The sequence below is a fragment of the Sprattus sprattus genome, assembly GCF_963457725.1.
Source record: "Sprattus sprattus genome assembly, chromosome: 2".
Classification (NCBI taxonomy): Eukaryota; Metazoa; Chordata; class Actinopteri; order Clupeiformes; family Clupeidae; genus Sprattus; species Sprattus sprattus.
This window is the reverse complement of record NC_137921.1, coordinates 26217366-26244616: the sequence shown is the minus strand read 5'-3', so window position 1 is coordinate 26244616 and position 27251 is coordinate 26217366. Positions and strand designations below refer to the sequence as shown.

At 39.4% G+C, this 27251-nt stretch overlaps 1 protein-coding gene across 1 annotated transcript in view; it reads left to right on the top strand.

The window, feature by feature from the left end:
• Nucleotides 1-2204: 2204 nt before the first annotated feature.
• tmem39a (transmembrane protein 39A) overlaps nt 2205-27251 on the top strand; it is a 118717-nt gene continuing 93670 nt past the window's right edge. Inside the window, exons 1-4 of the mRNA XM_080832039.1 lie at nt 2205-2448; nt 3581-3776; nt 19721-19943; nt 20103-20186. Coding sequence (XP_080688165.1) covers nt 3661-3776; nt 19721-19943; nt 20103-20186 — 423 coding nt within the window. The 5' untranslated portion in view covers nt 2205-2448; nt 3581-3660. The remainder of the gene's footprint in view (nt 2449-3580; nt 3777-19720; nt 19944-20102; nt 20187-27251) is intronic.

Below are 27251 nucleotides of genomic sequence, written 5' to 3'. Positions count from 1 at the left end.
AATAACTACTATAATCTTTGACTGGTTATTGAAAAAACTAAAAGGCAATGTAGAAAAGTTTACTGAAATACGTACCCTGGGAGATCACCTACTGATTGTGCTTATGAAGCTATATTGGGTCTCACTAACACTGACATAGCATTTAGGTTTAAAGTATCGAACAGCACAATATCATGCATTTTGAGAACCTGGTTACCTTCTATGGCTAAAGTGTTGAAACCACTTATAAAGTGGCCAAGTCAGACTGCTGTTTTAAAGAACATGCCCAAAAGTGCACAGAGATTTTTATTGACAGACCTAGTAACTTGACTGCCCAGGCCCAGACATGGTCTACATATAAACACCACAATACAGTTAAGTATTTAGTTGGCATTACACCCGCCGGGGCCATATCCTTTCTATCCCCAGGTTTGGGTGGCCGGGTGTCAGACAAGCAGATTACCAATCAATGGGATTTTTAGATATTTTGGAGCCTACAGATGACATTTTAGCTGATAGGGGCTTTTTAATTAGAGAAGAGCTTGCCGCGTATGGTGCCACCCTGCTTATTCCAAATTTCACCAAAGGAAAAAGACAACTACCAGCTAATGAGGTTGACACATCAAGACAACTTTCACTTGTAAGAATTCACATAGAAAGAGTTATTGGCCGGTGGAAGAATTTTAAAATCTTACAATCGGTCATTCCAGTGTCACAAGTTGACCTCCTAGATGATATAGTGAATGTGTGTGGTGCCCTCACAAATCTCTGCAAGTCTGTTGTTTCCAAATTATATAAAATGTACTGTGTTTGCTGATAAATGTAATCCACAAATGATATTCAGACAAATAAATGACTATGTACTATACTGTCTTTATTAAATTAAAACTATTTGAACCTTGTCTTAAGCTCATGCTTTTTTACCTCTTTCACTGCTTTCTTTAAATTTGCACACAGCCGTAGTGGAAGTGGCTGTCACATTGGACACAGTGAATCATTTTACCATAGTCTGGCTTTTCACACTGTATGCAGGCTTGTGTTGTTTTACATGCTCCTGATGTACAAGATGCCCTCTCTGTCCTCCCCATCCTAACATAGAGCTCAATCTTTAACAGCACTGCTGCTGCATGGCTGCAACAAGACCCTATAGCCTGCAATGTCAGATAAAAAAAATGGTATAAGACAAAAACGAGTATACTAAATGTGGCTATCATAACAAATATAAGTTGTATTGTAGCATAAATAAGAGTTACAAGGCTTTTATTGTTAGATGCCAAATAGCCTGGAAAATGTTTGAAACCTCAAGAATAGGTTTGGGCTTGGACGTACAGGAGACTTAAAAGAGTAAATATCGGGGGGGGGGGGGGGGGGGGCTTCTCACCCCTCATTCGCTAACATTACAGTTGTGTCTCCTGGTTGCAATTGGTTATGTAGTTCCTACACGTAAACCTTGACGATGAAACGTTTATGATAAGGTCGACTTACTCTGCCATGCATGTGCAATTTAACGTGAAGCGGTAGCGTTGGTGGGTTTGTTGATAAAAACACATGGTTTATACATTATTGTCTTTGTTCCTTGTCATTGGCTTGGTAGCACCTCAGCACCATCATTGAGGTCGCAGTACTTAATATCCTGGAGTGGACATGCCCGCAGACAACGTAGTTATAGGCATGGAGTGACTTGAATGATCGTAATGTATCTTTTGTGTAAACACTGGGTTTTTCTATTAAGTATGTATAAATATCTGTCCATTTTGATGGGTCAACTATCCAATCCGTGATCGAATATGGATCGGGAAGTTGGATTCCATAACTTAATGTCAATTTATTAACGTAACTTCCGAGATCATTAGGATAAAGCGAACGCAGGTATGAACTTAAGCCATTTCTTTTGCCCCCAGAATGCGTGCGCAACCTAGAACGCTGAGCATTGTTTACCAACGGCGAAAGGGTCTATTAGCCAATCAAACGGAGTAAATCACCCACTTCCGGTTTCAATACGTTTTCCAGCGGCAACACGTCTCCTTGACCGACAAGAGTGGCTGTTGTGTTTTTTTGTAACAATTTCTGAAATAAAGAAACGTCAACATGCTTCAGTGGTCTGCTTGTTAAAAAAAAAACAGCCAAGTAACAACCTGTAACTGCGGCTGTGCATTAGAAAAACGTCGCGCAAGATATGACGTGGTGCTAAGGAGGGCTCATTTTTGCCACGTCGGTCTCTGCGCTGAGAAGACTCAACTGGTGCACTGCAGATGCTTTAAACTTAACTTTATAACTCAATGTTGAGCATTTTTAGAACACAGGGCACGACATTGCATGTGTTTTTGTTAAAACACAATTCCAGTCTGCTCCAAGATACCCGAGGGTCATTTTCCAATAGATACAAATGTTCCTCTCTAACTTGATTTTATAGTTAATCCACTGATGTCTTTTAGTCTTCACTACCAGCTCCTGGCGTTAATTGTCACTGTGAGTATTGCTTTTTAATGGTTGGCATGTTGTTACCCTACTTCTAATGACGGTGCATTAGTTATAAGAGTTATAACACTGTGTCATATAATTTGCTGATCAGTGAAATTGGCTAGAACAGGTTCACGTTGCCTAAGCAGGATTTTGTGATAAGGCCAGGTTGCTGACACTTCAAAGCAACGTAGCGTTAACTAACTTATCTATCCCTCCTGACTTAAGTTACTGTGCTGGTTGTAACTCAGAAGTTAGTGGAGAGTGAATCCGTCGGTCTTGTATTCTATTTCGGCTTAACGTTAACTATCATACTGGACCAGTCATGCTGACAACTGTTAGCTAAAGAGTAGGGTTCTATGTCCAAATGGTGTTTGCCCAGCTAGCTGCGTTGGATGTCTGACGTTAGCCAACAATAACTTTACATAAGCTTCAATGCGTTCGCATCTTGAACATATATGTATCTTGGGTAACATTGCCGTTACGTGTTGCAAGGGCTTTGAGAAGAATACGCATCTTAACTGTCGGAAATTAATATTTATTAATTGTGTGTATAAAATAAACTACGTATGCTTGTTGCGCTTTAAGTTCCGCATTTTAACTTGCATCTTGGCCCAAGTTTACAACTCACTGGATGAAATATACGAAACGAAATCGTTTATAGCAATAATTTCCTGAAAATATACATATATAGGGCAGTATTGTTTAATATTAAGAGTACCAAGTGTCTGCACAATTTAGTATCATCCTTATGTGGCAGGTCCAACCATAGCCAGGTGAAAAGAAAATGGCCAGCGGTGCAAAGGGTCCAATGCGAATTACAAAGCATTTAACAAAAATAAAGTAAGTGAGGAAAAAAGCATTTTATGCATTATGTAACTTAATGCATAGTGCTTTTTGAGGTCAACCCTATCCTTTTACTAATTCTGGAAGGTCTTTGTCTGGGACTTTGGAGTATCTCCATGCTCATGATTCTAACTGTGAATTTCATATCTAAAAATGAGCCTCCGGTCTGAGTTTGCCATATCAGCTGTCCTAGTATCTTTTATATTAATTTATGGCTGTTGTAGATTGTCCCATTACTATATTGTGTGTGTGCCAATGCAAGGATTTACTTCTAAATCAAATGTTCTGTCTGCAGTGTTTGCTCTGTGTGAGGCCAACTTGTGAAAACTTGATTGGGAACTGCTGGGCTTGTACTAGTTACCGTGGATACCGGCCATGCCCGGAGGGCGCAGGGGTCCGAGCAGACAGCAGCTGAGTCGTTCAGCTCTGCCCTCACTGCAGACGCTGGTGGGTGGAGGAGGCCTCAGCAACGGCACTGGCCTGCGCAATAGGTACACCTTTTCAACTCACACACATTCATTACACAAGGGTGTGTCACACACTATAAAGGAAACTTTTGAAAGGATTTTTGCCATTATTATGTTGTGTTGGAAATAAGACTTTGTGTGGAAGCATTTTACCTGACAAGTTCACCCTATGGGGAAAAAAATACGATACAGAGTTCCCACAATCATGGTAAAGATATGGAATTTTAAAATCTCATTTTCCAAGCCCGATAGTCATGGAATTCACTAAATTTATTGAAAGTCATTTAATTAGTATGGGTGTATGAGATCTAAGTCCTAGATCTAGGAGATATAACTTGTATATTTTATGGCTTAATGCGAGTCACAAAATCTGACCGCTTTCCTCCACTCATTAAACAGTGAGGGAACAGAGAGTGACGGGATAGAACCCCTTTTTTCAATCGTGTTTCATTCTCAATGAAGCTGCAGTCTGAGCGCCGCCCCCCGATGCTTTCACCATGTCCTCATGTAGTGTAAATGAAGAGAACATCTACTTTTGGTTGTCAAACGCATGGTGATGACATTTGAAAGGGGACACCCTGAATCTATATCATATCAGGCCCAACCATATAACCTCCACTGTAGGCTTTTTACAATTAGTTTTCCCTGTGATATTGATCAGAAATGGCTCAACTTAAGCTTCTTTTTTTTTTTTTTTTTTACATCTACGATTATTAAGCAAGCCTGTTTGACAGTTTTGATTGCATGAGATTATAATCATTGAGTTTTGACGTGAGATCCTGTTGTGAAGTTGCAAATGTAGCCCATTGCAGGCAGGGTTGGATAGCCTGTTGTTTATTATTGCCTTGAATTGGACATGTTTGAATTCTACATCTTCAAACGCCTATATCATGTAATTGAGTAAGAGCCTATATCACCACCTCACCCACTTTCCCCACCCGCATGCTTCACGCTAGTCAGAAGTTAAAGCCTGAGTAATTCAATTCAATTTTAACAGAGCCTAAACCCCCTTAGTGCATGCACAATGGCAACAGGGGCAAGAAAAAACTTCTGTTAGGCTGGAAGAAACCTTAAGCAGAACCACGGCACATAAGGGGGGACCCATCTGCTAGATGTCGGCAGGGTGGAGATAGGAAGGTGGGAAGGGGGGAAGGGGGAGGGTTGTGTGGCAGAAGGGGAAGGGAAACAACAGGGGTTGTACGCAGCCAGCATTTGGTTGCTGGACATAGTATGTATACAGGCATCCATTGGTAAATACATGATACAGGCAAGACCAGTTTACTGTACTCATAGGGTTACTGTTACAGGGGTAAGGGATGTAGGGACAGAGAAACATTTCAGTGGTGGCAATAATGTATATTGTATATAAATGATAGCGTAGGGTATGGGGTAGAGTAAGTGTACGGCAATGCAGTGGTGGTGGGTGCAATTGGCCAAGGGTTTCTCCAGGTAGACCAGGTGGAGAGACTACAGCAGCGTCCCATGGTGGAGATAGTCTAGATTAGTAGGGAAAGACAGCGCTTAACACTAACTTTTTGGCTTAGGAGAGAAAATCGTAAACAACAACAATCGCCGGTGGGGAGAGGCCATTTTTCCATTGACTGGAATCCTGCTACGCCTTTGTGGCTAGTTTTAGCGCTCGTTTTAACGCCCAAATTATCAAATAATGATGCAAATGTGCTAATATGGTGAAGTAAATGTCAATATCATAAAGATTATCTTATCCAGAATATTTCCATTTTGATGCCCTAATGTTGCACTGGGTGCCTTTAACAACCTGGAATAACATGTTTGAACAGATTTTAAAAGGAATGGCATGACCTTGCTTAGGCCTACATTGATAGGTGGAAAAGAATTGCATGGTATTTTAGGTGATTAAGATGGTAGGGCAAATCACACTATGTGTTATAACCAAATTCTTTTATATTAAGAAAAACAACAACGTTCAGTCAGTTAATAAGACAGAGAAGAGATGCTGAACTCCGGTCTCCTAACTCTACGGCCAGCTCTGAACCACTTCCTTATGAATGAGGAGGGCGTGTGAGGGTTCCATGGCAATGTTCCGAAAGCCCATTATTCCGACAGCCCGCTGTTCCGAAATTTTGAGCACAGCAACGTGAACCACTATAGCCCACATGCACATCCCAATGAATTGACCACACAATCATAAACATAAATGCATTCATTTCACAAGCATGAACTTTAATTCAGAATATTATTATACACACATGGCATTTGCATCGCGATGATAAAAATACTTGTATGATAACCAACGCATGCATGCCTTGTCAGTGCTTGTAATGTCCTGCGACAATCTGCCGGTGATTTCCTTCGCACGAAAGGTTCCCCATATTCAAAATCAGAGTAGGCTAAATTAACAAATATTGCTTAGGAAAATTGATATGCGTGATAGCCCGGTGAGCGTCTCCGCTGCGCAAATTAAATGCTGTGTGTGTTTTGTGCAACCTAAACTAGTTCTAAAGTATGCCAGGGAGACTTTTTTTTCGGAATATTGAGATTTCGGAATATTGGGCTTTCGGAACACTGAGCCGTCCCCGCGTGTGAGAGCATATCAGCAGTGTTGTGCACGTTCACACCTCTCATTAACCAGTTCAAAGTTCAGATCATACAAGTAAATATGAATCGTTCACGTTCATAGTTCACCATTTAAATTCTGAACTCGTTCAGCATCTCTTCTCTGTCTAATTAACTGACTGAACGTTGTTGTTTTTGCCCTGCTTCCCCTACCGACTAAATCACCTAAAATACCATGTGTTTGTTATAGTTTATCGTGCTCATAATTGTTACGAGCACTGTCTCTTAATCAGTAAATTTTTTTTAATAATTGCTAATTTTCCAGGAGGACATAGTTTGCACAGAAAGGTACGATTTTTACTGTCTGAAACTTTATCAGATACACAGCCCTGTTGTACCATTTAAATAATTAATTATACAGGGAACTAACGGTAAGAATGCAAACCTCTTAAGCAATGATATGCGACTGGCTTAATATAAGATATACAAGAGCATGTACACTAAATGAATGACCGCTCAAAAGTTAGCAAAGGTAAACCCTGTAACACTCGTATTTGTACATTAGCAGTTTATGCTAAGTGAGTTCATGAACAGTCTCCTACCATCATGCTAGATTAATTAAGTTATAGTGCTCGTAACAATTATGAGCAAGCTAAACTATAACAAACACATAATGACAAGGTAGGCTACAAAGTCAAACTTACATATAGGCTACATGCCATGGACGCACACAACTTCAACAAAGTTCAATTATGTTAAAATATTCCCGAAGTTAACTGCCACTCAATATAAATAAGCCGTGAAGAGAAATCAAAACACTATCACATGACCAACGCAATTACCAAATATGGTCATTTACCTAAACATGCTCTGTCTTGGCAACTTAACAATAATTACTATGGCCTTTTTAACTTAGCAATCGAGGTACTTAGCAATCAATTAAGACAGCGTCTTTCCTCAGTAGAAGGAAAACTTTCCTTACTTATCCACAACGAACCTGCACCTGTTGGTATTACAAAAGTACCACAAGTAAGACTCAATAAAATGTTATGAATATCTCAGCCTACACATAAAACGAAAAAAAAAACCCAGCATGTGTCACTGTGATTTGTTTTTGTCGCCTGATGTCCTGCCTGCGTTTCTGCCGTTCTCATTCTTTGCTTAACCCTTCCAAAACGAAGGGGCCCCGTGGGGCACTTGGTGGTATTTTTATTAATAGAATTAAAAATCTCCGCAAGTTTTTGTCCTACAAACATAAAACTAACACCCACAGCAACCTTGAACCTGTTTCTTTTTAAATATATACAGTTTGAAACTAAAGTTTAAATAATCACTTTGTAAGGAGAGTATAACTTATCCTTTGCACATTTCAGCATCTGAGTGAGGTTTTGACCCTCCCATTAGCAAATTACAACTATTCATATGATAAGGGGATGGTAATTCAGTGATCACCATTGGTTCATGATGTGTCAAGAAAACCTGAAGGGGGTAGAGGGCCACAAAGACATTCCAGGGCCATTACGTGCTGGCCATTGTCTTTTGACCAAGGTGTCCCAGAATGTTCACACCTCTCTCATCAATATGCATAGTGGTCTAAGTGAAGAAAAGTGTCACTTTCTATATTACTTATAATAAGTATAGAAACCACACACACTTTTTGAATGCTAAACTCACCTTTTTGAAGCAAACACCTTTGTTTACAAGGTTCAGAGTAAAAAAGAAAACTTCCAAAATATTTACAATGTGTTTTTGTACAAAGTTTGAGCACCTCTAAAACTAGATTTCATTTTAGTGTCTTTATATTTCATTTTAATACAAAACTTTGTTTTACTACAATCCTTTTACTCTCATTGTATTATTGCTGAGTTGTTCTAGAATATAATCATAAATGCCACTTTTGCCTCATGGGTTTTAGTTAGATAAAATATACAAAAATATCAGGCATGGCAAACTACCTAACAGAGTCAAAAAAAGCCCTTGGGGTTGGAAGTGTTAACAATCTGTTTTGCTAACCTTGTTGATTAGGGCTGAACGATTTGGGAAAAGAATCTAATTGCGATTTTTCCCCAAAATATTGCGATTGCGATTCGATATGCGATTTTTTTCATTTCATCCTCTTTTTTTTTTCCAACAAAAAGTACTGAATGATGACCAACACAATATTAGATACATTTAGTGTGAAATATTCTTTCCTACATTTACATTTGTATTTAACTGCTCATTACAGAAACAAATCAGTGGCTTTGCCACTGTGCATTTAACACTCTAAGGTCCAAGGCCTTTTAGACTTTTCTAAGTTGTCTGACATGCCTTGATGTTTTTGTACATTTTGCTTAACTTAAAACATTGATGCACAAATGGAATATATGATTCTATTCTAGATGACCTCAGCAATAATATCATGTAAGTAAAAGGAATGTAGTAAAAAAAAGTTTAATTTAAATCAAATGTAAACATACCCTTGGAAAATCCTTGTTTCAGAGGTGCTCAGACTTTGTACATAAACACATAGTAAAGATTTATTCACAAGACTTTTTATTTCTGAGCCTTGTAAACATAGGTGTTGGCTAAACACATGTTAGTTTAGCATTCAGAAAGTATGTCTTGTTTCACTACCACATATTTATAATTTCAGAGTGTCCTGTACCATTCCTAAATCTGTGCCCCTACAAATGCATATTGATTAGTTGGTGTGAACAAACCTGTGACACCTCTCGCAAAGACAAAGGCCATATCCTAATGGCCCTAGAATGTCTTTGTGGCCCAAACCCCCCGGAGTGAATCTTGCCACATCATGACCCAATGGAGATCACTGAATCACCATCTCCTTATCATATGAATAGCTGTCATTTGCTAATGGGTGGGTCCTTAGCAGCAGAAACCCCACTCAGATACTAGAAAGTGCAACACATCAGTTCTATTCCCCTGACAAAGTGCTTATTTATTTTAAAATTTTGAACTGTATATATTATAAAAGAAAAGGGTTCAATGTTTCCGTGGTTGTTCTTTTTATGTCTCTAAGACGAAAACTCGCGGAGCTTTACATTTTTTTTGACAAAAAAATAAAAATATCCCGTACGAGGGATATAGACCTTAGACAGTTAAGTAAGTATAAGTATAAACACAAGGCATGCACTTTTTAAAGTGGCCTTATGCTGTAATTGTACTTCAGGGTTAGGATAAGCAGTTTTACCTTAAAATTACAGCTTTGAAAAAATTGGGGCGCTACAATGACACAAGGACACTGTGCCATTGCCATATCAGGGTCTGTAGGCAAATGACTTCGTTATGTAGGTGTGCCTGAAGCCGCCCGTTTTTTACTGTCTGCCGAACTAGTAAGTAGCTTATTTGCTGTCCTGTGTTGCACTTGATTGATGTCTGACTGTGTTAGGACAGTTGTTGACTAACTAAGCACATTTCAAGAGATTTCGCTAGTTTGAGCCACTAGCATCTCGTTAGCGATTAGCAATTGATCCGTTACGCTGCTTTAATCACTGTGTGCACAATTTTCCATCTTTTTTTTTTTTTCACACCACGTTGTAATCGCGGACGTTGCGGTTAGAAAATCGCTTTTTACCATGTCGCGATTTAATCGCAAATGCGATTAATCGTTCAGCCCTATTGTTGATTTATTGTATCCGTATAGGTGTTATGTTGTTTAATGTCATATATTAATTTAAAGTCTTTCTAATTTCAAGTAATCTATTCTACTACACTAGCTGCTACCTTATCTTCAATCCGAAAGTAATGTTAAATCTCCACGGCAACAGCTCTTGAGGGTTTGGGAAATAATCAGATACATTGCTTCATTCATTATTCACAGCAAAATAAATAATGTTCATTACATTTCATAGATCTATTACCAGACTCTATGTAAAAAGGGCCACGCACACCTTGCGGAAAATTATAAAACATTGAAGCCACATCTATTTCTGAATCTTCAGTGGACATGGGCTGCGTTTAATTTCCATGCCTGGTGTAGACATTCTCATTGTTTACAACGGATTAGAACTCTGCTAGTGTCTGCACCGTGTCCGCAGGGCAGGAGAAAGTTGTGGGAGACGACAATGATTTGTCAAATTAGTGGGAAAGTTGCGGTGATGTGTTAAAATTGCTACGTCACGCTGAATTTGCGGGTAATCGCTGAATTCGCATGAATTGGTGCAATCGCGACATCCTGGAGGGTCTGAGTCTAATGGACGTGACTTTGTGTACGTGTAGTAGGTTTTGAATGATCATTGCCGTTTAGGATCCATGAAGTCGAAATTAAATTAATTAAATTTGCATTTGTGTACAAGATAGGCATAGATATGAAGATTATTTCTGTGTGGAGAACACATTTTAAACAGGGAGAATAATGATGAGTCTTAACCGTTATCACATGCGCTTGAATACGCAAATAAATATTCTAATCTGCCAATACAATGTTCACACTAAAACAGGGAGTTATCCACTCTCTTCTTCGAACTGTTTTTTGTATTGGGATGGACAGTTGAAGGAATCCAACTTTGCTGAAATTATTAAATAGCCTTCCTTCTTAGCCTTACTTACAAGTGTTCTCAGGGCCGTTGCTAGGAATTCTGGGCCCCCTGAATGAATATTGTTGTGCTGCCCCCCCCCAACTTTTCATCGCCAAAGATCAATTTTACACAACTCTTTTTTTTCTTAGACTACTGTATATGTATTATAATTTTTTCTTAATTTTTCTGTTCCTCTATGTTCTTGACAGTGCCTGACGCAATGCACCCAATTAATTTTTTCAATTAACCACTCAACAAAGAGTCACTGGGTATTATTATGTCCCTGCTTAAGACTCATGTCAATAGGCTACCATAGCAGTTTAGTTTTAGTAAACACTCATGTAAGAATGGAAAACTGTGTTCTACTGCTACTGGAATTTTATTGACAGCGTATTATAACGTTTGGCGAACCTTACTGATCTTTTCTGTGGATGATATTAAGTGGTTTCATTTTGTACTGACCTTTTATGTTTTGACCTTGTGAGCAGCATCACTGATATTCAGGGTTTTCTTCAGTATCTTACGCCCCTCGTCCTTATCCGACAATGAATGGCAGGAAATAAAATCGGAGTACGGACAACTATTGCCCGTTGAGGATGCAGATTAGAGCATGGATCGGGCCGACTTTTTCTGTCCGAGCCCAGTCCGGCAGAATAGTAACCGAGTCCGACAACCATTAAAATATGTTTTTTTCGAATCCGAACCGAGCCCGACGGAATCAATTTCTCAACTGTTCATAGTAGCCTACTAATGCCAGATTTACGTACGTTGTTTATGAATAGCCTGGCTTTATTAAACAGGGGCATCAACAGTTAAATGCTCTCTCACACAAAAAAGCACTGTTAAACGCACTATGGTGCACAGTAAGGCCAATAAGCATATTTAAATTAAATGATTCACATTGCAAGAACGTTTTGTAAAATGGTGCGGCTCCTTTAAGAGGAGCACGTACAGGGAGGGAGAACGGTGACGCATAGTTTGGATGCAGCGACAAACATTAATGTGCTGTAACAGTGTTAACCAGTATGTGAGTAACGTGAGTTTTATTAAAGCATAGCGTGTGTAATGTGTAGCTATTTCATTCCGTTTTGTAACTTTTCCTGCTGTCTGTAAAGGAAAGGGAATTAACCCCGAAGTTAAAAACATGTAATCTACTTCGGCCGTGGAGCATTTTACTCCCCTGCAATCCCCAACTACGGTCAGAAAGACAGCAGGAAAGGTTAACAAATGGGATGAAATAGCTACACATTACACACGCTATGCTTATATAAAACTCACGTTTTATGATACACGGAGACACAACAGACAAATCTTACCATTGAAGATCTTTTTGCACGCCGACGTTCGTTATGAAACCATCTACATCCAACCATCGAGTTGCATCAATCATATTTCATTAAAACTTCTCACTTCTTACATTGGACATATCCAACAGCCTAATTAGAATCTGCATCGTCTATTAAGCAGAAATATCTCCATACAGTAGATTTCCCTTCGTTTAGTATAATTTTAAACTCTCCAGATGACAGTTTCTCTTTAACTTGCGCGAGTGTTAATGTGCGTATGGACCAAACCATATAAAAAAAAGGGGGTTATTGCTCGGAAAAAATAATTATTTTTTAAAATTTTGCTTGATTTTTTTCCGCTTTGTTTTAACTCTGATGCATTAGTATGAACATAAGGTATGCCTATACATAATAATTTAGTCATAGAAAGGGAAGCTTACATAATAGGCTACTGGGGTTTTTGTGGCCCCCCCCTGGGCTGTGGGCCCCTAGAATTGTCAACACCTTTCACCCCTAAACGATGGCCCTGCGTGTTCTATGAGTTAGAGTGGTAAAATAAAATGGAGAGGACACTTCCTTTGCCTCTGATGAGCAGGACACGCCTCCTCCACCTGTCTCTTATGAGCAGGACACGCCTCCTCCATATGTCTCTTATGAGCAGGACACACCTCCTCCATCTCTCATGAGCAGGACACTCCTCCTCCATCTCTTATGAGCAGGACACGCCTCCTACATCTGTCTCTTATAAGCAGGATACGCCTCCTTCATCTGTGTCTTATGAGCAGGACACGCCTCCTTCCTCTGTCATGTCTCTTATGAGCAGGACACGCCTCCTTCATCTGTCTCTTATGAGCAGGACACGCCTCCTTCATCTGTCTCTTATGAGCAGGACACGCCTCCTTCATCTGTCTCTTATGAGCAGGACACGCCTCCTTCATCTGTCACTTATGGGCAGGACACGCCTCCTACATCTGTCTGTTATGAGCAGGACACGCCTACTCCATCTGTAATGCCTCTTATGTTTGATGAGCCCTCAGTTAGCAAGTATATTTCTTGATTGCTAAACTGTTTTTGTCAGCCTTCTTGTCAGTCAGCGATTTATTCCATTTTATTGTGCTGCAAATCATCCGGTGAGTGACAGAAGCACAGCGCGTAATTTGACTTCAGCAGAGGCTTTGTCATAGAGCGGTGCCTGTCCGCTGTACTATCACACCTGCATGATGTATGCACAAAGAATAAACCTGAATCTCATTTAAAATGAAGGGCAGAAGGACATTTGCGCAACTAAGTTCAAATTAAGTGAATTGAAGTCAATGAACACACTAAACCTAAGAATAGCTGAGCTGTTCCATTATTTGTAAGATAGATTGATGGTGTTTTTGTGGCAGCTGTAGTTACTTGGTAAATGAATATACCAGCATCATATGATTAACTAAAGCCTTTATAAATGAATTTACCAGCATCATATGATTAATTAAAGTAACACTATGCAACAATTTGATACTTTTTGTGGTATGGTAGGCAACTAGTTTTGGTACCCTCCTCAAATTAATTTTGATAGCATACGGTCGAGGGAAGGATAGATAAACACCTGTGTCTTTCCCACTAGCCATCCAGGATATGCACTATGTAGCTCTGTATACCAGACTGGAATACCCTGCAAAAAGGGAACAAAAGCTATCACAACATGAAATTGCTAGCTTTATTGCAAGCTTCTATCAGTGTCAACTGGCCTGTTGGTGGTGTTTGCAAGGTGTTTGCATGCCTCTTTGGTAGTTAGCGTGCTAGTTTCGAAACAGAACTCCTTATTGCTGCTTTAAAGACTATATTTCAGTTTATGTTCTGCTTGTATTCAATTTAACTTTGTAAACTATCATTCATTTAGTTGTTGTTTGCCGCATAACATCTGGTAAATCTTTCTGGTTTTGAAAATGGCCTCTCCCTCTCTCTCTCTCTCTCTCTCTCTCCTTTTAATAATCTTAAACGGCTGAAATTGAAGATTTCCATTTGCATGAGATGATAGTGAGTTCTCTATTTGATGTTATCCTATGTCTCCTCAATTTAAGTTATACAACTTAAAAAGGAGAAGGTAGAAACCCTCAGGGTTCCTGTGCAGCTTCATATTCACACATATTAACATGAGATTATCACACTCTAGCAGCTGTCAACTGTTAAGAAGTTTACTCAGCTAAAGATGGCTAGCTGTTATGGGTAGAAATATGGAAGACTGAATGCGACACTGAGTGTGAATGAAAATGTGCGATTTTGTTTTTCCTAAGGGAGAGAGAGACCAATTCACACTTTATTGTGTGAATGAGTTACTGTTCCATGTTTCATAACAGTTTGTATTGACAATGCTTAGGCACTCGCATCAAGCAATAGCAAAGTTGCATAAAAGCCGCTACCTAAACGAAAGTCCCCCTTTTTCTTTGTGTCTTGTTATGCGTGCCAATGGGCAAGGCGGGCAGTTGCCCAGGGCCTCGGCCGCCAGGGGGCCTCGTCGTATTTACGTTAATTAAAACAAAACAAAATTAATAATAAATATAGCTGCAAGCAGCGATGGAGGGTTCATGCAGCGAATCGGCCAAATTCGATTGGCTGTTGAAGGCGAATGCTTTCAGAGCGCAATGCAGTGATAAAGCATGGTCTTTAGAAAGTCCGTGCCAATTTTGGTGAAGATCGGATCAAATTTGCGACCTGTGCAAACTTTTTAGTGTTTTGGATTAAATTAAGGTCAAAGGTCACCAAATGTATTGATTGTCCCCCAGATGGGGTCAGCAGTCCATGTACCAAGTTTGGTTTTGATACATTACAGGGTTGCCGAGATATGAGCTCACTTCCTGTTTGGCGGCTTCGCCGCCTAATTCGATTGGCTGCTACTGGCGAACGCTTTCATCAACTTTTCCATAAACTAATGCAGTTATAAGGCATGGTCTAATGATGGTCTGCGCCAATTTTGGTGAAGATCAGATCAAATTTGTGACCTGTGTTTGCTTTTTAGTGTTTTTGACTAAATTCAATATGGCGCCCTGATCAATTATGATAATGTCACATATTTGCATGTGTCAATCTAAAGACCTCCAAGAGCATGTATAGATCCCACTAGTAAGTTGAAATTCCAAACACGTCAACAGCTACAGGCCAAAATGCATTTTTGCTAATTACAGCGCCACCTAGAGGTCAAAGGTCACCAAATTTCTTAAGCGTCTTCCTGATGAGGTAAGCGGTCCATGTAGTAAGTTTGGTCTTGATATATGAAATTGTTGCTGAGATATGAGCCCACGTCCTGTCGGGCGACTTCGTCGCAAACTTTGATTGGCTGTCACGGGCGAACAGTTTTAGCTGCGAAGATGTAATTCAGTATCCTTTGTGAGGCTTGGTCTGAAGATGATTTGTGTCAAGTTTGGTGTTGATCGGACAAAAATTGTGACCTGTGAAAAATTTTGAAGGTTTTTGAGAAAATCCAAAATGGCGGAAAATCCATCATGGCGCAAAATGACGTCATAGGGTGCGTTGAACTCGTGCTGGTCCAAGGATTCCAAGGATGCCTCATTTTTGATAATCGGGCCAACGGATCAAAAGTTAGGTGTGTGAACGTACGTCCAACTTTGACCTGTTGGTGGCGCTAGAGCGCTACATGTGCCTACATGAAACTTGGTGAAATGAATCATGGGACTGTCCCCAATCAGTGTGCCAAATTTCACAACTTTTTACCAGACGGTTCTATGGGCTGCCATAGGATCCCAGCAAAGAATCATAATAATAATAAGAAAACATAGAAACACAATAGGTTTCCTGCAGCTTCGCTGCATGAACCCTAATAAAAAAAATCACTTGTCATTGCAAAATGAATGGCAATTCATAACTAGAAAATGCATTTCCTGAAGGAAATACCAGTGCATGAAATGCAAAAGTTAAGAAAGGAAGAAGAAAAGAAAGAAGAGTGAAAGAAGGAAAGAAGAAAGGAAAGAAGAGTGAAAGAAGGAAAGAAGAGTGGAAGATGGAAAGAAGAGTGGAAGATGGAAAGAAGAGTGGAAGAAGGAAAGAAGAAAGGGAAGAAGAGTGAAGAAAGGAAAGAAGAGTGAAAGAAGGAAAGAATAGTTGAAGAAGGAAAGAAGAAAAGAAAGAAGCGTGAAAGAAGGAAAGAAGAAAGGAAAGAAGAGAAGAAGGAAAGAAGAGTTGAACAAGAAAGGAAAGAAGAGTGGAAGAAGGAAAGAAGAGTGAACAAGAGTGGCTCTGGATAAAGAGAAAAAGAGAGTGAAAATATTGAAAAAAGGAGATAAAAATGGAATGAAGAAGAGAGATTGAGTGTGAGAGAAAGTAGACTGAGAGGGATAGAGAGAAAGATGGAGAGATGGAGAGAAAAAAAAGTAGAGAATGGAAGGTGTCTTAATGTTCCTAGTTACAGTTAAATTGAGAGGGACAGAGAGATCAGCTGTCAGTGAAGCACAGGTGCAAGCCAGTTTAAATACCCTATTATGATGTCATAATGGCCCAATGTAAGTCAATGGGAGAAATGTATATTCGTTTTTCTTTAATATCTTAAAAAGTATAAAGTTTAGAAAAGTGAAAAATACATAGCATAAGTGTCCTTTACAAGACCTACGCGACAAAGTTTGAATGAAGTTTCTACGTTAAGCGGTTCGGGCTGAATTAATCGCAGAAAAAGGTAACAAGAATAAGAAGTAGAAGAAGAAGCCTAGGAATAACAATACAGGGCATTTCATGCACTGTAATAAGCACAAAAACAAGTATCAGCCTAAAATGTATCTTAAATCCATCATGGAACAAATTATTCCAGGTCACGTGACGTTTCTGCCACGGACAATTTGACGTGTGTGGTGCCGTGTATAGTTGCAAAGTAAAGCATGAAACGATTTCTAAGTGAGAAAAGACGGGAAACGGGAGGATGAGAAGTTCAGGGACAAATTACCTTAGGCAACACAATATTTTCAATCAAGGAATTCGTCCGTGGAAGTGGAAGATATTTCTAAAAATGTTTCGAGTTGATCTGATAATGTTTCAAGTGCTGCGGAGCCAAGTTTAAGCTAGCAGCAGCAGACAACAGCTACTACAGCACCAACTAGCCCTGTCTTCTTTGCTTCTTCAAACGGTGAGCCATCATGTAACACAGCTGCCCATATCCGGAACACTGACACCTGATGACTAGGGTTGGGCACCGAGAACTGGTACCAATACGGCACCGGTTCCATACAACCGATACCTACCCGGACCGAAATGCAACGCAGATTTCGGTGCTTCCTTTGCCTGAGCAGATTTTTATTTTTATTTTCTTTATTAAAAAATTAATAATTTAACAAAACTAGCGATAGCTAACGAGAAGTAACGTTAGTGGCGTAGATCTTTCTGAGTACGATCTGTATACATTTTTGGGTTGCGAACAGATTTCGTGGGGCACATATAAAACTGCTCCATCTCCCAATGTGTAGACTCTCGCCTGTGTCGCTCACGCTCATTGGTGATAATGAAGCATTCCATATGGGACTAGTGGAAACGGGATTTGTGTTGAGGAGTTGCCATGGTAATGGGTTGACTTGTGTGTGGTTCGCACAAAAAGATTCAAACAACGCGACGTGCAGCATATGCAACAACAAAATTGCGTGTAAAGGGGGGAGAGAAGAGGCCCTGAACCTAAACTCTTAAAGGGGCAGTACACATTCACGAAACCAGTGGGTTTAAATAAATGCAAACAAAATAATATTTTTTTTACTCTGAAGGCGAACATGCTCATATTTCTGCAAAAGAATTACTGAAGTGTGTGTACAGAGTGTGTTTTGTATTTATTTAAGTATACTGTAAACAGTTGTTAAAAGTGAATATATTGTTCATAGTTTGAAGTTAAAAGGTTTTAAGCCAAGTGTTTTGTATTTATTTGTATTTATAGTATACCTTAAACAGTTAATATATTGTTAAATTTGAAGAAAACTATTTGCCTTGGCATTAAATAAGCCTTTAATGTCTTTAATTTAAAAAAAAAAAGTATCGGTTCTGGCACCGTTTAGGCACCGGTATCGTTTTAAAAGTATCGGTTAAGTACCGGTATCGGAAAAAACCCAAACGATACCCATCCCTACTGATGACGCACATGTTACTGCCATGGTCATCATCACTGCTCAATCCCAGCTGGATGATGATGAGAGCAATGATGTCAACAATATGAGAAACACCAATGGTGAGACAGTGATCAGTGAAGACCCAGTATTATGGCGTGACAAATTATCAGAGAGAGAATTGAAATTGTTAAAACAGGACCTGTACAAATTTGGAACTTTCAATTGAAAACATTCAGAAACAGATGTATAAAGAATGAAACATTGTTTTGATCGAGTAATCAAAAAGTTACACTACTATTACACTGCACTCAAATTATTCAAATTATTTACGTTTAATTGTTAAAGTCATAAACTCACAATAAATGTCAGTTTCACATAACATTAAGTGTGTGTGTGTATGTGTCTGGATGTGTGTGGGGTTGGATGGGATTGGTGCTTTGGTGGATTTCCCTTTTTTTTTTGGGTGGGGGGGCCTCAACATTGTTCTTTGCCCAGGGCCTCCAATTTGCTAAAACCACCCCTGCCAGCACGCAACAGGTGCTGTACAAGTAAGCCACCACATCATTGCAATGATGCCATGCTTCTCAATAGCAAACATGACAACTCCACCTGAGATCCACCTGATCTAGGCAAAAAATGCTTTAGTGGAATGATATAATCATCATTGAAACTACAAAGGACATTAACTCACACACTTCTGTTCACGTTTCCCTAGCCTATCACGTCATGCAGAAACATGGTTAGAACTCAGCGCACCGAAGTGCAGACAGTGCTTGTGACACCTCATGAACACCCTTTTTGGAATGTCAGCGTAGCCATTGATATTCGTGACAGACATTTTCTCTCGATTGCTCAACCAAAGATTCATAAGCTTTGCTTAAACAGACCCATTGTAAAGTCTGTGAAGATGCGCCCTTTTCCCATGTTTTACGCATGTTACATGTTTGAGAACATTGTTCCATCATATTTAACATTCAGCTATTACTACTTACTACATGTCACTGCTATGACATTTTATTTTTTATAGCCCCAATTATCTGCAACAGTAACAGTATTATTATAAGCTTAGTAATAAACCTGGAGAAGCCTAGTGTTTAGTGTTTGTCCAGCTATTTTCTGTTTCTGTGTAACACTGTTACCTGGTCATTACAGGGTTATAAAATGTCTAAATGGGCGCTAATACAAAATATGAAACTTCTGTAAAAAAGGATTTTTGAGAGCAATGTAGCTTTAAGAGCACCTGAAGTGAAGAGAGAGCCCCACATGCCTAGCAAATATGGTGTGTTTGCAGAAATATCTATGGAGCACTACACCCAATGACATATGGGGGCGCTATGAGAAACATCTATGGAGCATTACACACAAAGACATATGGGGGCGCTATGGGGAACATCTATGGAGCAATACACACAATGACATATGGGGCGCTATGGGCTCCCCAGACCACACTTGCAGCCAAGCCTCAGTACCTGAGCAGGCGATGGCAAGTTTATTGGAGTTCAATAGCAACTGTTTATCCAGGTGATCTTGAGATTGTATTTGTCCTTTTGCAGGTGTAGTAACTCAGTGGGCCTCTCAGCTCCACCATTGACAGCCCTGATCTCCCCGGAGCCTGTTCGTCACTCACGTATCCCAGACCTCCCCCTGGACAGCAGTCTACTGTTTGAGTTCTTGCTCTTCCTCTACCTGTTGGTGGCGCTCTTTGTGCAGTACATCAACATCTACAGAACTGTGTGGTGGTATCCTTACAGCCAGCCTGCTGCTTCTACCTCACTGGTGAGGCCACATGCATTAGCGACACATTTCTCATTCTGTGATACAGGTATTGCTAAATGTAGTTGGCGCTGCATCAAAGAATCACCCACGGCAACGTGAGCGATATCTGCAATTATTTCTCCACTCAGCGGTCACTTGTCTTTTGTGTGTGTTTTGCAGAACTTCCACTTAATGGATTACCATTTGGCTGTCTTCATCACAGTTATGCTAGCCAGGAGACTGGTGTGGACTATCATCTCAGAGGTCTGTATGAAAACACAACCTGTTGACTTGATGTTTTATGGCATTGTGATTTTACCTTTCATTGAAAAATGAAAACAATCAAAATGACTGAGTTTTGTTTGGGTGAGTAGGCTTCATTTTCACCTGTTCTGATCAGTTAATATTTATAGAAGTAATAAACTGTCAATTAAAAAATTAATCCTATGTTTCCATTTCTAATATGCACGACTAGTACTTTAATTGTTTATCCCATTTTGTATGATGTCAAACACAAGAATATGAACAACACATTTATAAAACGTCATTTGATTTAGTTCCAGTGTTCTGTGTGATTCTGATTGAAACTGGTTAAAGAATTGTTAACATTATTTAAACACATGACTGCCTTACACTAAATAAAAAATGTCAGTTATTTCAAAACTCCTTAGACAAACCTTGTCCAATCTTGCACTAACAAAAGCTATAACATGGATTTTTACCATAACAGCACTTCAAAATCGGTGCTGATACAGACAGATAAATGTAGATGCCGCATTGGCCTCTGGTTGCTACGTCTGTGGCACTGCCACATTGGTCTGGGCAGAAATCAATGGAAGACAATATATAGGGTTACCGAAATCAGCCTGTCATTTAAAATAAGACATTGTATAAAATAAGTGATCAGAATAACCAAGAAATGGCCTTTAACAAAACATAGATGATTGTGTTGCTTACAGGATCGTGTTTTATTTATACATACACACACCCCCCCCCCCCCCCCCCCCCCCACACACACACACACACACACACATACATAAAACATGATCCATCCCCTGTATCTCAGGAGGCCTACGTCCTACATACTCCCCCGTTTCTCTGTAGGCCTACGTTCTACATCACCACAAACCACATCCTACAAAATGATCATACAGTTGTAAACTGTTTCAACATTATAATAATCATGAAGGGGGAGATATTGCAGTACTGTTGGATTAGACTGCACGAGTTTTCACTAAGTGTATCTAATAAACTGGCAACTGAGTGTTATTTTGGTAAATTGCAGTATTGTTGACGGTAATTATGAAAAATATATTCATTTTGAAAAAATATTGGGAGTTCTGTTCCATTATTGGGATAAGGTATTCTTGCTGTTTGCCCATCCACATTTGCATTTTGCCGCTTTAAAAGCTACTTTGGATACACAATGTCAGCTTCAACAGTTTTTCAGCCCCAAAAAGGGTCCAGAGGATGGCGCTGTTGTAATACATTTTCTATGTTAGTCACACAATAACATTAAATAGTGCATCTCTGTGGATCTGTGCTGGTTTATCCTTTTCCCCCATTCTTAAAATATACTGACCAAATAGTGCATCTCTGTGGATCTGTGCTGGTTTATCCTTTTCCCCCATTCTTAAAATATACTGACCAAATCATTTTAATTTAATTTAATTTAATTTAATTTAATTTAATTTATATAGCGCCAGAGCAATACATTGTCTCAAGGCACTTCACAGAGCCCAAAGCCTGGACCCCCTAAGTGCAAGCACAATGGCAACAGGGGCAATTCCCTGTTAGTCAGGAAGGAACCTTAAGCAGAATCACGGCACATAAGGGGGGACCCATCTGCGTTAGGTCGGCTCATGCTATAAGGAAGAGAGAACATTTTGGTTAGTATACATCAATTTGGGAAACAGATAAGGATATACTTTTAGGTGGTCAATTAGTAGTAGGCGATATGGCCATTTTCTGGTATATTCACATATCAACTCCACATATCAGCTCTACGTAACCAATAAACTGTCTAGCTTTTTAGAAGTGCTTCAAATGACCCATCTGATTTGTGAAAGTCCACATCAGATGTTATACAATCACCTGTGACAGACCCATACTGATTTGTGAAAGTCCACATCAGATGTTATAGAATCACCTGTGACAGACCCATACTGATTTGTGAAAGTCCACATCAGATGTTATACAATCACCTGTGACAGACCCATACTGATTTGTGATCATATTGACAAATTAAGTAACTGCAGCTCCCCATCAACCTCCCCATTGCTGGTCTGCTGGTCAGACACGTTCAAATACCCCACCCAACAGACTCAAACAGACAAGGCAGTCTGTACGTTTCTATGTCTGTGGTTGGCAGTGCTGTCAAACTGAATGTCTTTCATATCTTTCATATCTTTGGTCTGAAATCATTTGAATCTGAAGTCATGCCTCGTTTGAGGTCTGGACATGTTGCCATTTCCTGTTTTGTGATTATATTCAACGAATAAGTCGCCAATCCGGAAATGAGGCTATTGCTTTTCCTTTTACTTGGTAAAATGACTCAAGACTCTGCCTTGAGGGAGCCCAGCAACAACTTACTCAATTTGACCACTTCACGTCCTTTAGTGATCCTGATCATGTCCTGTTCTGAAAGCGTATTCCATGCCAAAGGCAATTAACAGGAAATGATGCCATAGTTGGGTAATTCTTTAATGCATCAACACTAAACTTGGTAACCCTATCATGAGGCGCTCCAAAATAAATACATTCTGCCATTTTACCACTAGGGGGCACCATAATAGACAAAAATGTGCATGTGTTTATGAAAATTGGTAGCCTGACGATGTCATACTCATGATTCTAGTCAGAATATGAGTCTGATACCGGACCTTTGGGCTGTGATTATGGGGCGTGTTTCAACGAACCAGGAAAGAAAATGCCTATTCGCTGAATTGGATACCTAGAACCAATCAGAGCAACGTAGTAGCCTATTACCATCTGATAGATTAAACTTTTACCTGATCCCTAGGAAGGACGGCAAAAACATCTTTTCAATGACAAATGCCTTAATCGCGTTTCTCTGTTCCTCTTTCAAAATGAATGCGCTGTCAATGTCTGTTGAGATATGCCTGCTCACGTTAATTAATTAGCATTAAGGCTACAAGCTACAGTTTATTTCGATGGGTTTTTTGTGTACACGTTAGCAATGATATAACAATAATGGTCTAGAGAACTTTAGTTAAGACAAACAATACTCTGTAACATTCGTGTTGCACATGCACAACTAACCGAGTCAATGTAGACATTAAAAAGTCGTGTAGATAGCTTAATTCACATAAAATATTCCCCACTAAGCACCCGAGACGCGGCCATCTTGGTCGGAGTTCGAATCTACCGGTTAATTCAACTCAAGCGTTGGTATCTGTCCATCAACGTATAAAGCCCGCCCTGCCAATTTGATTGGTCCGGTTTGATCCTACCGATGAAACTCTCTCCCAATTAACCCAGAGCCAGACCAAATCTCCCTGACAAAATTTTTTGTGGGCGGGGTTTGGGCTGGTATCCAGGCTAGAAAATTGGCAGACCAAGGTAACTGACAGTACTTTTTGAGGTGTTTTTCCTGTTTGCTGATATTTTAGAAGAGCCAAAGGACAATGACAATGAATTTCTATCAACATTTTTGTTACTCATTACTTTGAAGCAAACTTGAAGTCCACAGATTCATTTTTTTTTCTTTGCTAAAATGCGATCAGTTGAGTTTTTCACTTGGTGGTAATGCTGGCTTCACCACAGTACCCATGGCCATATCTAAAATCCATGTGGAATGAAAGATTTATATGGTTTCAAATATTGTCTTTGTTGAGCGCGTAGAAACTTCATCACTGCCAATTCCAGATAAACATTTTAAACAAAATTGTCTGTTCTTGAAGTATTTGTAGTTTTTTCCCCCCACCAAGTTGCCGTATTGTTCACATGAACATTCCAGCCGCTCCTTAACTTACCTGCCTAAATAAAAGGGCTTTTTAGTAAGGGCTAGTAGTTATGAATTCTGTTGCAGTCTTGTCAGATAAAAAACGGCTGTTAAAGTGGAATGACTCTCATGGTGTGCAGAGATCTAATTGCAAATTGAAAGTAATAAGGTGATGAGCTAATATGAGTGTATTTTGAGGTTCGATTTCTAAACCATATGGTAAAGCAAGATCAATGGAGTGGATGCAGTAATGAGAGGCCTTGTTTTCATGTTAGGAGAACCCAATAGAGCCTATCAGTGATTGGAATGCTATTGTAAGACTATTGTTTTCATTGTCCATGTGGATGTTAAAATCTCCCACTTTAAGAATTGTATTGGAGTTATCGGAGTAGGATCCAGGGGGTTGGGTGTTTTTGAGTTTCTTTGTATAAGGACAAGAACTTCAAATAATTCAAATTTTAATTCAGGTCTTGGGGAAATTCCTAAGTTGGCATGGTAAATGAAACGGCCTGTACTGTTGGGCGTCTTGCATTCACTTGACGTGGAGGGGTACACTCATTCAAAGCTAAACATTGCTCTGGTTTTAGCCATGTTTCAGTTAGAAAAAGGTCGATGTGGGTAAGTATGGGCAGCAATTCTATTGGGACTGAGATATTTGGGCAGTAGTTCTGCCTCCTGGTGTTAATTTTGGTTTGTCAGCAACCTGCCTCGGCTAGGTAATGTGTTAGATTTCTGGAATACTCTCTCTGCAGAAGCCTAAAGCTTCCTCCACTTTGTTTGGAAGTTGTCCATGAAAACCATTTTGATAGCTGGCAATTGAGTGATGATAATATGCTAGACATCTCATCACCATGGTAACTTGGTATGGGACCACAACATACTAAGGAGTCTGACATTTATCTATGCTTAGAATTTGCAGTCAGTTTTAGGAAGGATTTGAGGTTTCTAGCTTTTAACCCATGAACTACCAGAACTTTATCATCCGCATCGGTGTTGCTAATGGAATGCGTTGCAAGTGTGTGGCGGACCTTGATTTATGTCGACTAAGTTCTTGTATTTGAAGGTTTGCTAGTAGCAGGGTTCCCGCGGGGTCTTAAAAAGTCTTAAAAGCATTGAATTTATGAATTTGGAAATAATACCTTAAAAAGACTTGAAAAAGTCTTGAATTTTGATATCTGTGTCTTCTGCAGTATAATTTCTCCGTATCGCATTCTCCTCAAAAGTTTAATTTGTCAACCACTATTATTTTGATTAAATAACGTAGCCTGAATAAAGAGTGGCGGAACTCATAATTGAGAGCGCAAAGCTTCCCCGCGTAGCAACCTTTTCTATGTCAATGGTCCCAACATGTCACTTTGCTACAGCAGTGCAACAGACACAGACCACAAGCAACAAGCCAAGCAGAAGCGCGAAAAATCAAAGAAAATCTCAGCAGAAGACAAGAAAGTTTGACTAACGACGTTATGTTATTTTCTAACTTTTTTACGTTAGCTTGCTACCCATTTTATGCTGGGGTTATGGGGAAGGGTAAGTTTAATGAAGCGTGGAAGGATAAGCAAGCATTTTGCCACTGGTTGAGATAACCAGCCAGCTGCTAGCACTAGTACAGCTCTTCCAGTTACGACCGCTAAGGTGGATCTGCGCACATCTTTTGGGTCCACACCAACTATGAAAGCAGAGGTGTTGTGGACCCTTAACACCATCGCCAAACACCAGTCCTACAATGGAAATCCAAGTAATCTGCGAACGCAAGCTGTCATTCAGGTGAAGGCATTTTCAAAAATCGTTTTAAAACTTTTTAATATGACATTTACGGTAATGTGTGACGTTGGTACGCTGCAAAAACTTTTGGCTATGTAAGGTAGGCTATCCTGCTAATGCCAGACAGTTCTCTGACAGACGCCTCGCAAATCACATTAACCATTTTTGCTGAATAGTGGTTACAATAACAGTGTTAACGGATAGTACAGTGTCTATTTCTCGGTCACTTTGGAAAAATCTAAGCGCGAAAACGCCGAAAATTTACATAAGACACGGTCGTCGGCGGAGTTTAGTTGCTAATAAGTTACAGATGCAGTATCTTAAATAACCATTAAATTGGCAGCTTGCTCATTGATGACAGCACCCTGAGGGGTTTCTAACTTTTCCCATTATAGTTTTATGAGTTAAATCGCAGAGACTATAACATCAGCTAGATCACTAGCTATCATTTAATGCAAATTTAACTCTTCTATTTAGCAACCAGAAAACGCAACTTTAGCTGCACATTTAAGTTTAATTTCTCAAAATCAGCTCACCAATAAAAAGCAGTCTAGGGCTTGTGTGGTTTTAAATTCACATTAAAATCCAGGTTCCAAACATTTATGAAGCAATTTGACCTTGAATGTGAGGTAGTTGATCGAGTTATCATCTGCCCCGTCTTTTGATGCAATCCTTTTAACTCTGGCATTGGCTGTATTTATTGTTGAGTTGAGTTAATTGTTTATTGCTCTCTACTCCCTCTAATAACATAACGGCGTTAGTCAAATTTTTTTGTGGTTGATTTTTCACGCCTTTGTTTGGCTTGTTGTCTGTGCTGTGGTGTTGTAGCGTAAGTACAGTCCACATTTTCACATTTGTTTGATAAATAAATGATAAAATGTTAAAAAATAAAAAATAAAAAAAAATGTTTTGTCTTTGCCGATAGGTCTGTGAAATAGGTATTAAGTTTTTATTTAAATGGTCTTAAAAAGGTCTTAAAAAGACTTGAATTTGACTTGAAGAAACCTGTAGGAACCCTGAGTAGGCTGTAACCGCATCTACTACTTGGGTTTCACTACTTCATTTTAACAAGCTAATTTGGTCTACATTGTGGAGATGTGATTCCATTTCATGTCTCCTCATCTCATCAAATTATGACTGCTGAAGGATCCTTATTAGTAACTACACATATTGCATGCCAGGCAACAGACAGAAACAGGATTAAAAGGAGAGGCCATAGAACCCACAGGTAGCCTAGCAACCAGCGATAGCTAGCTAGAAATTCAGATATAGATGTAATCACAGCGTCAATATAATGTCTCAAGTAATTGTAATGTGAGCTGGCACTAAAGTAGTTAAGTTCAGAAGCAATAAGCAGCAGTCCAAGGCTAGACTACACTGCCCTCCACAAATATTGGCACCCCTAGTGAATATGAGCTAAACAGGCTATAAAAAAATGTGTCTTTGCTGATTATCCTCTCAGTCTATCACTCAAAATATACACAAAAATCATACCTTTTCATTGAAGTAAAATTATTAAAAGAAAAAAAACATTGACATTAAATAAATATTTTCCCCCAAAACATGTGTGCCACAATTATTGGCACCCCTTAATGTAATTTTTT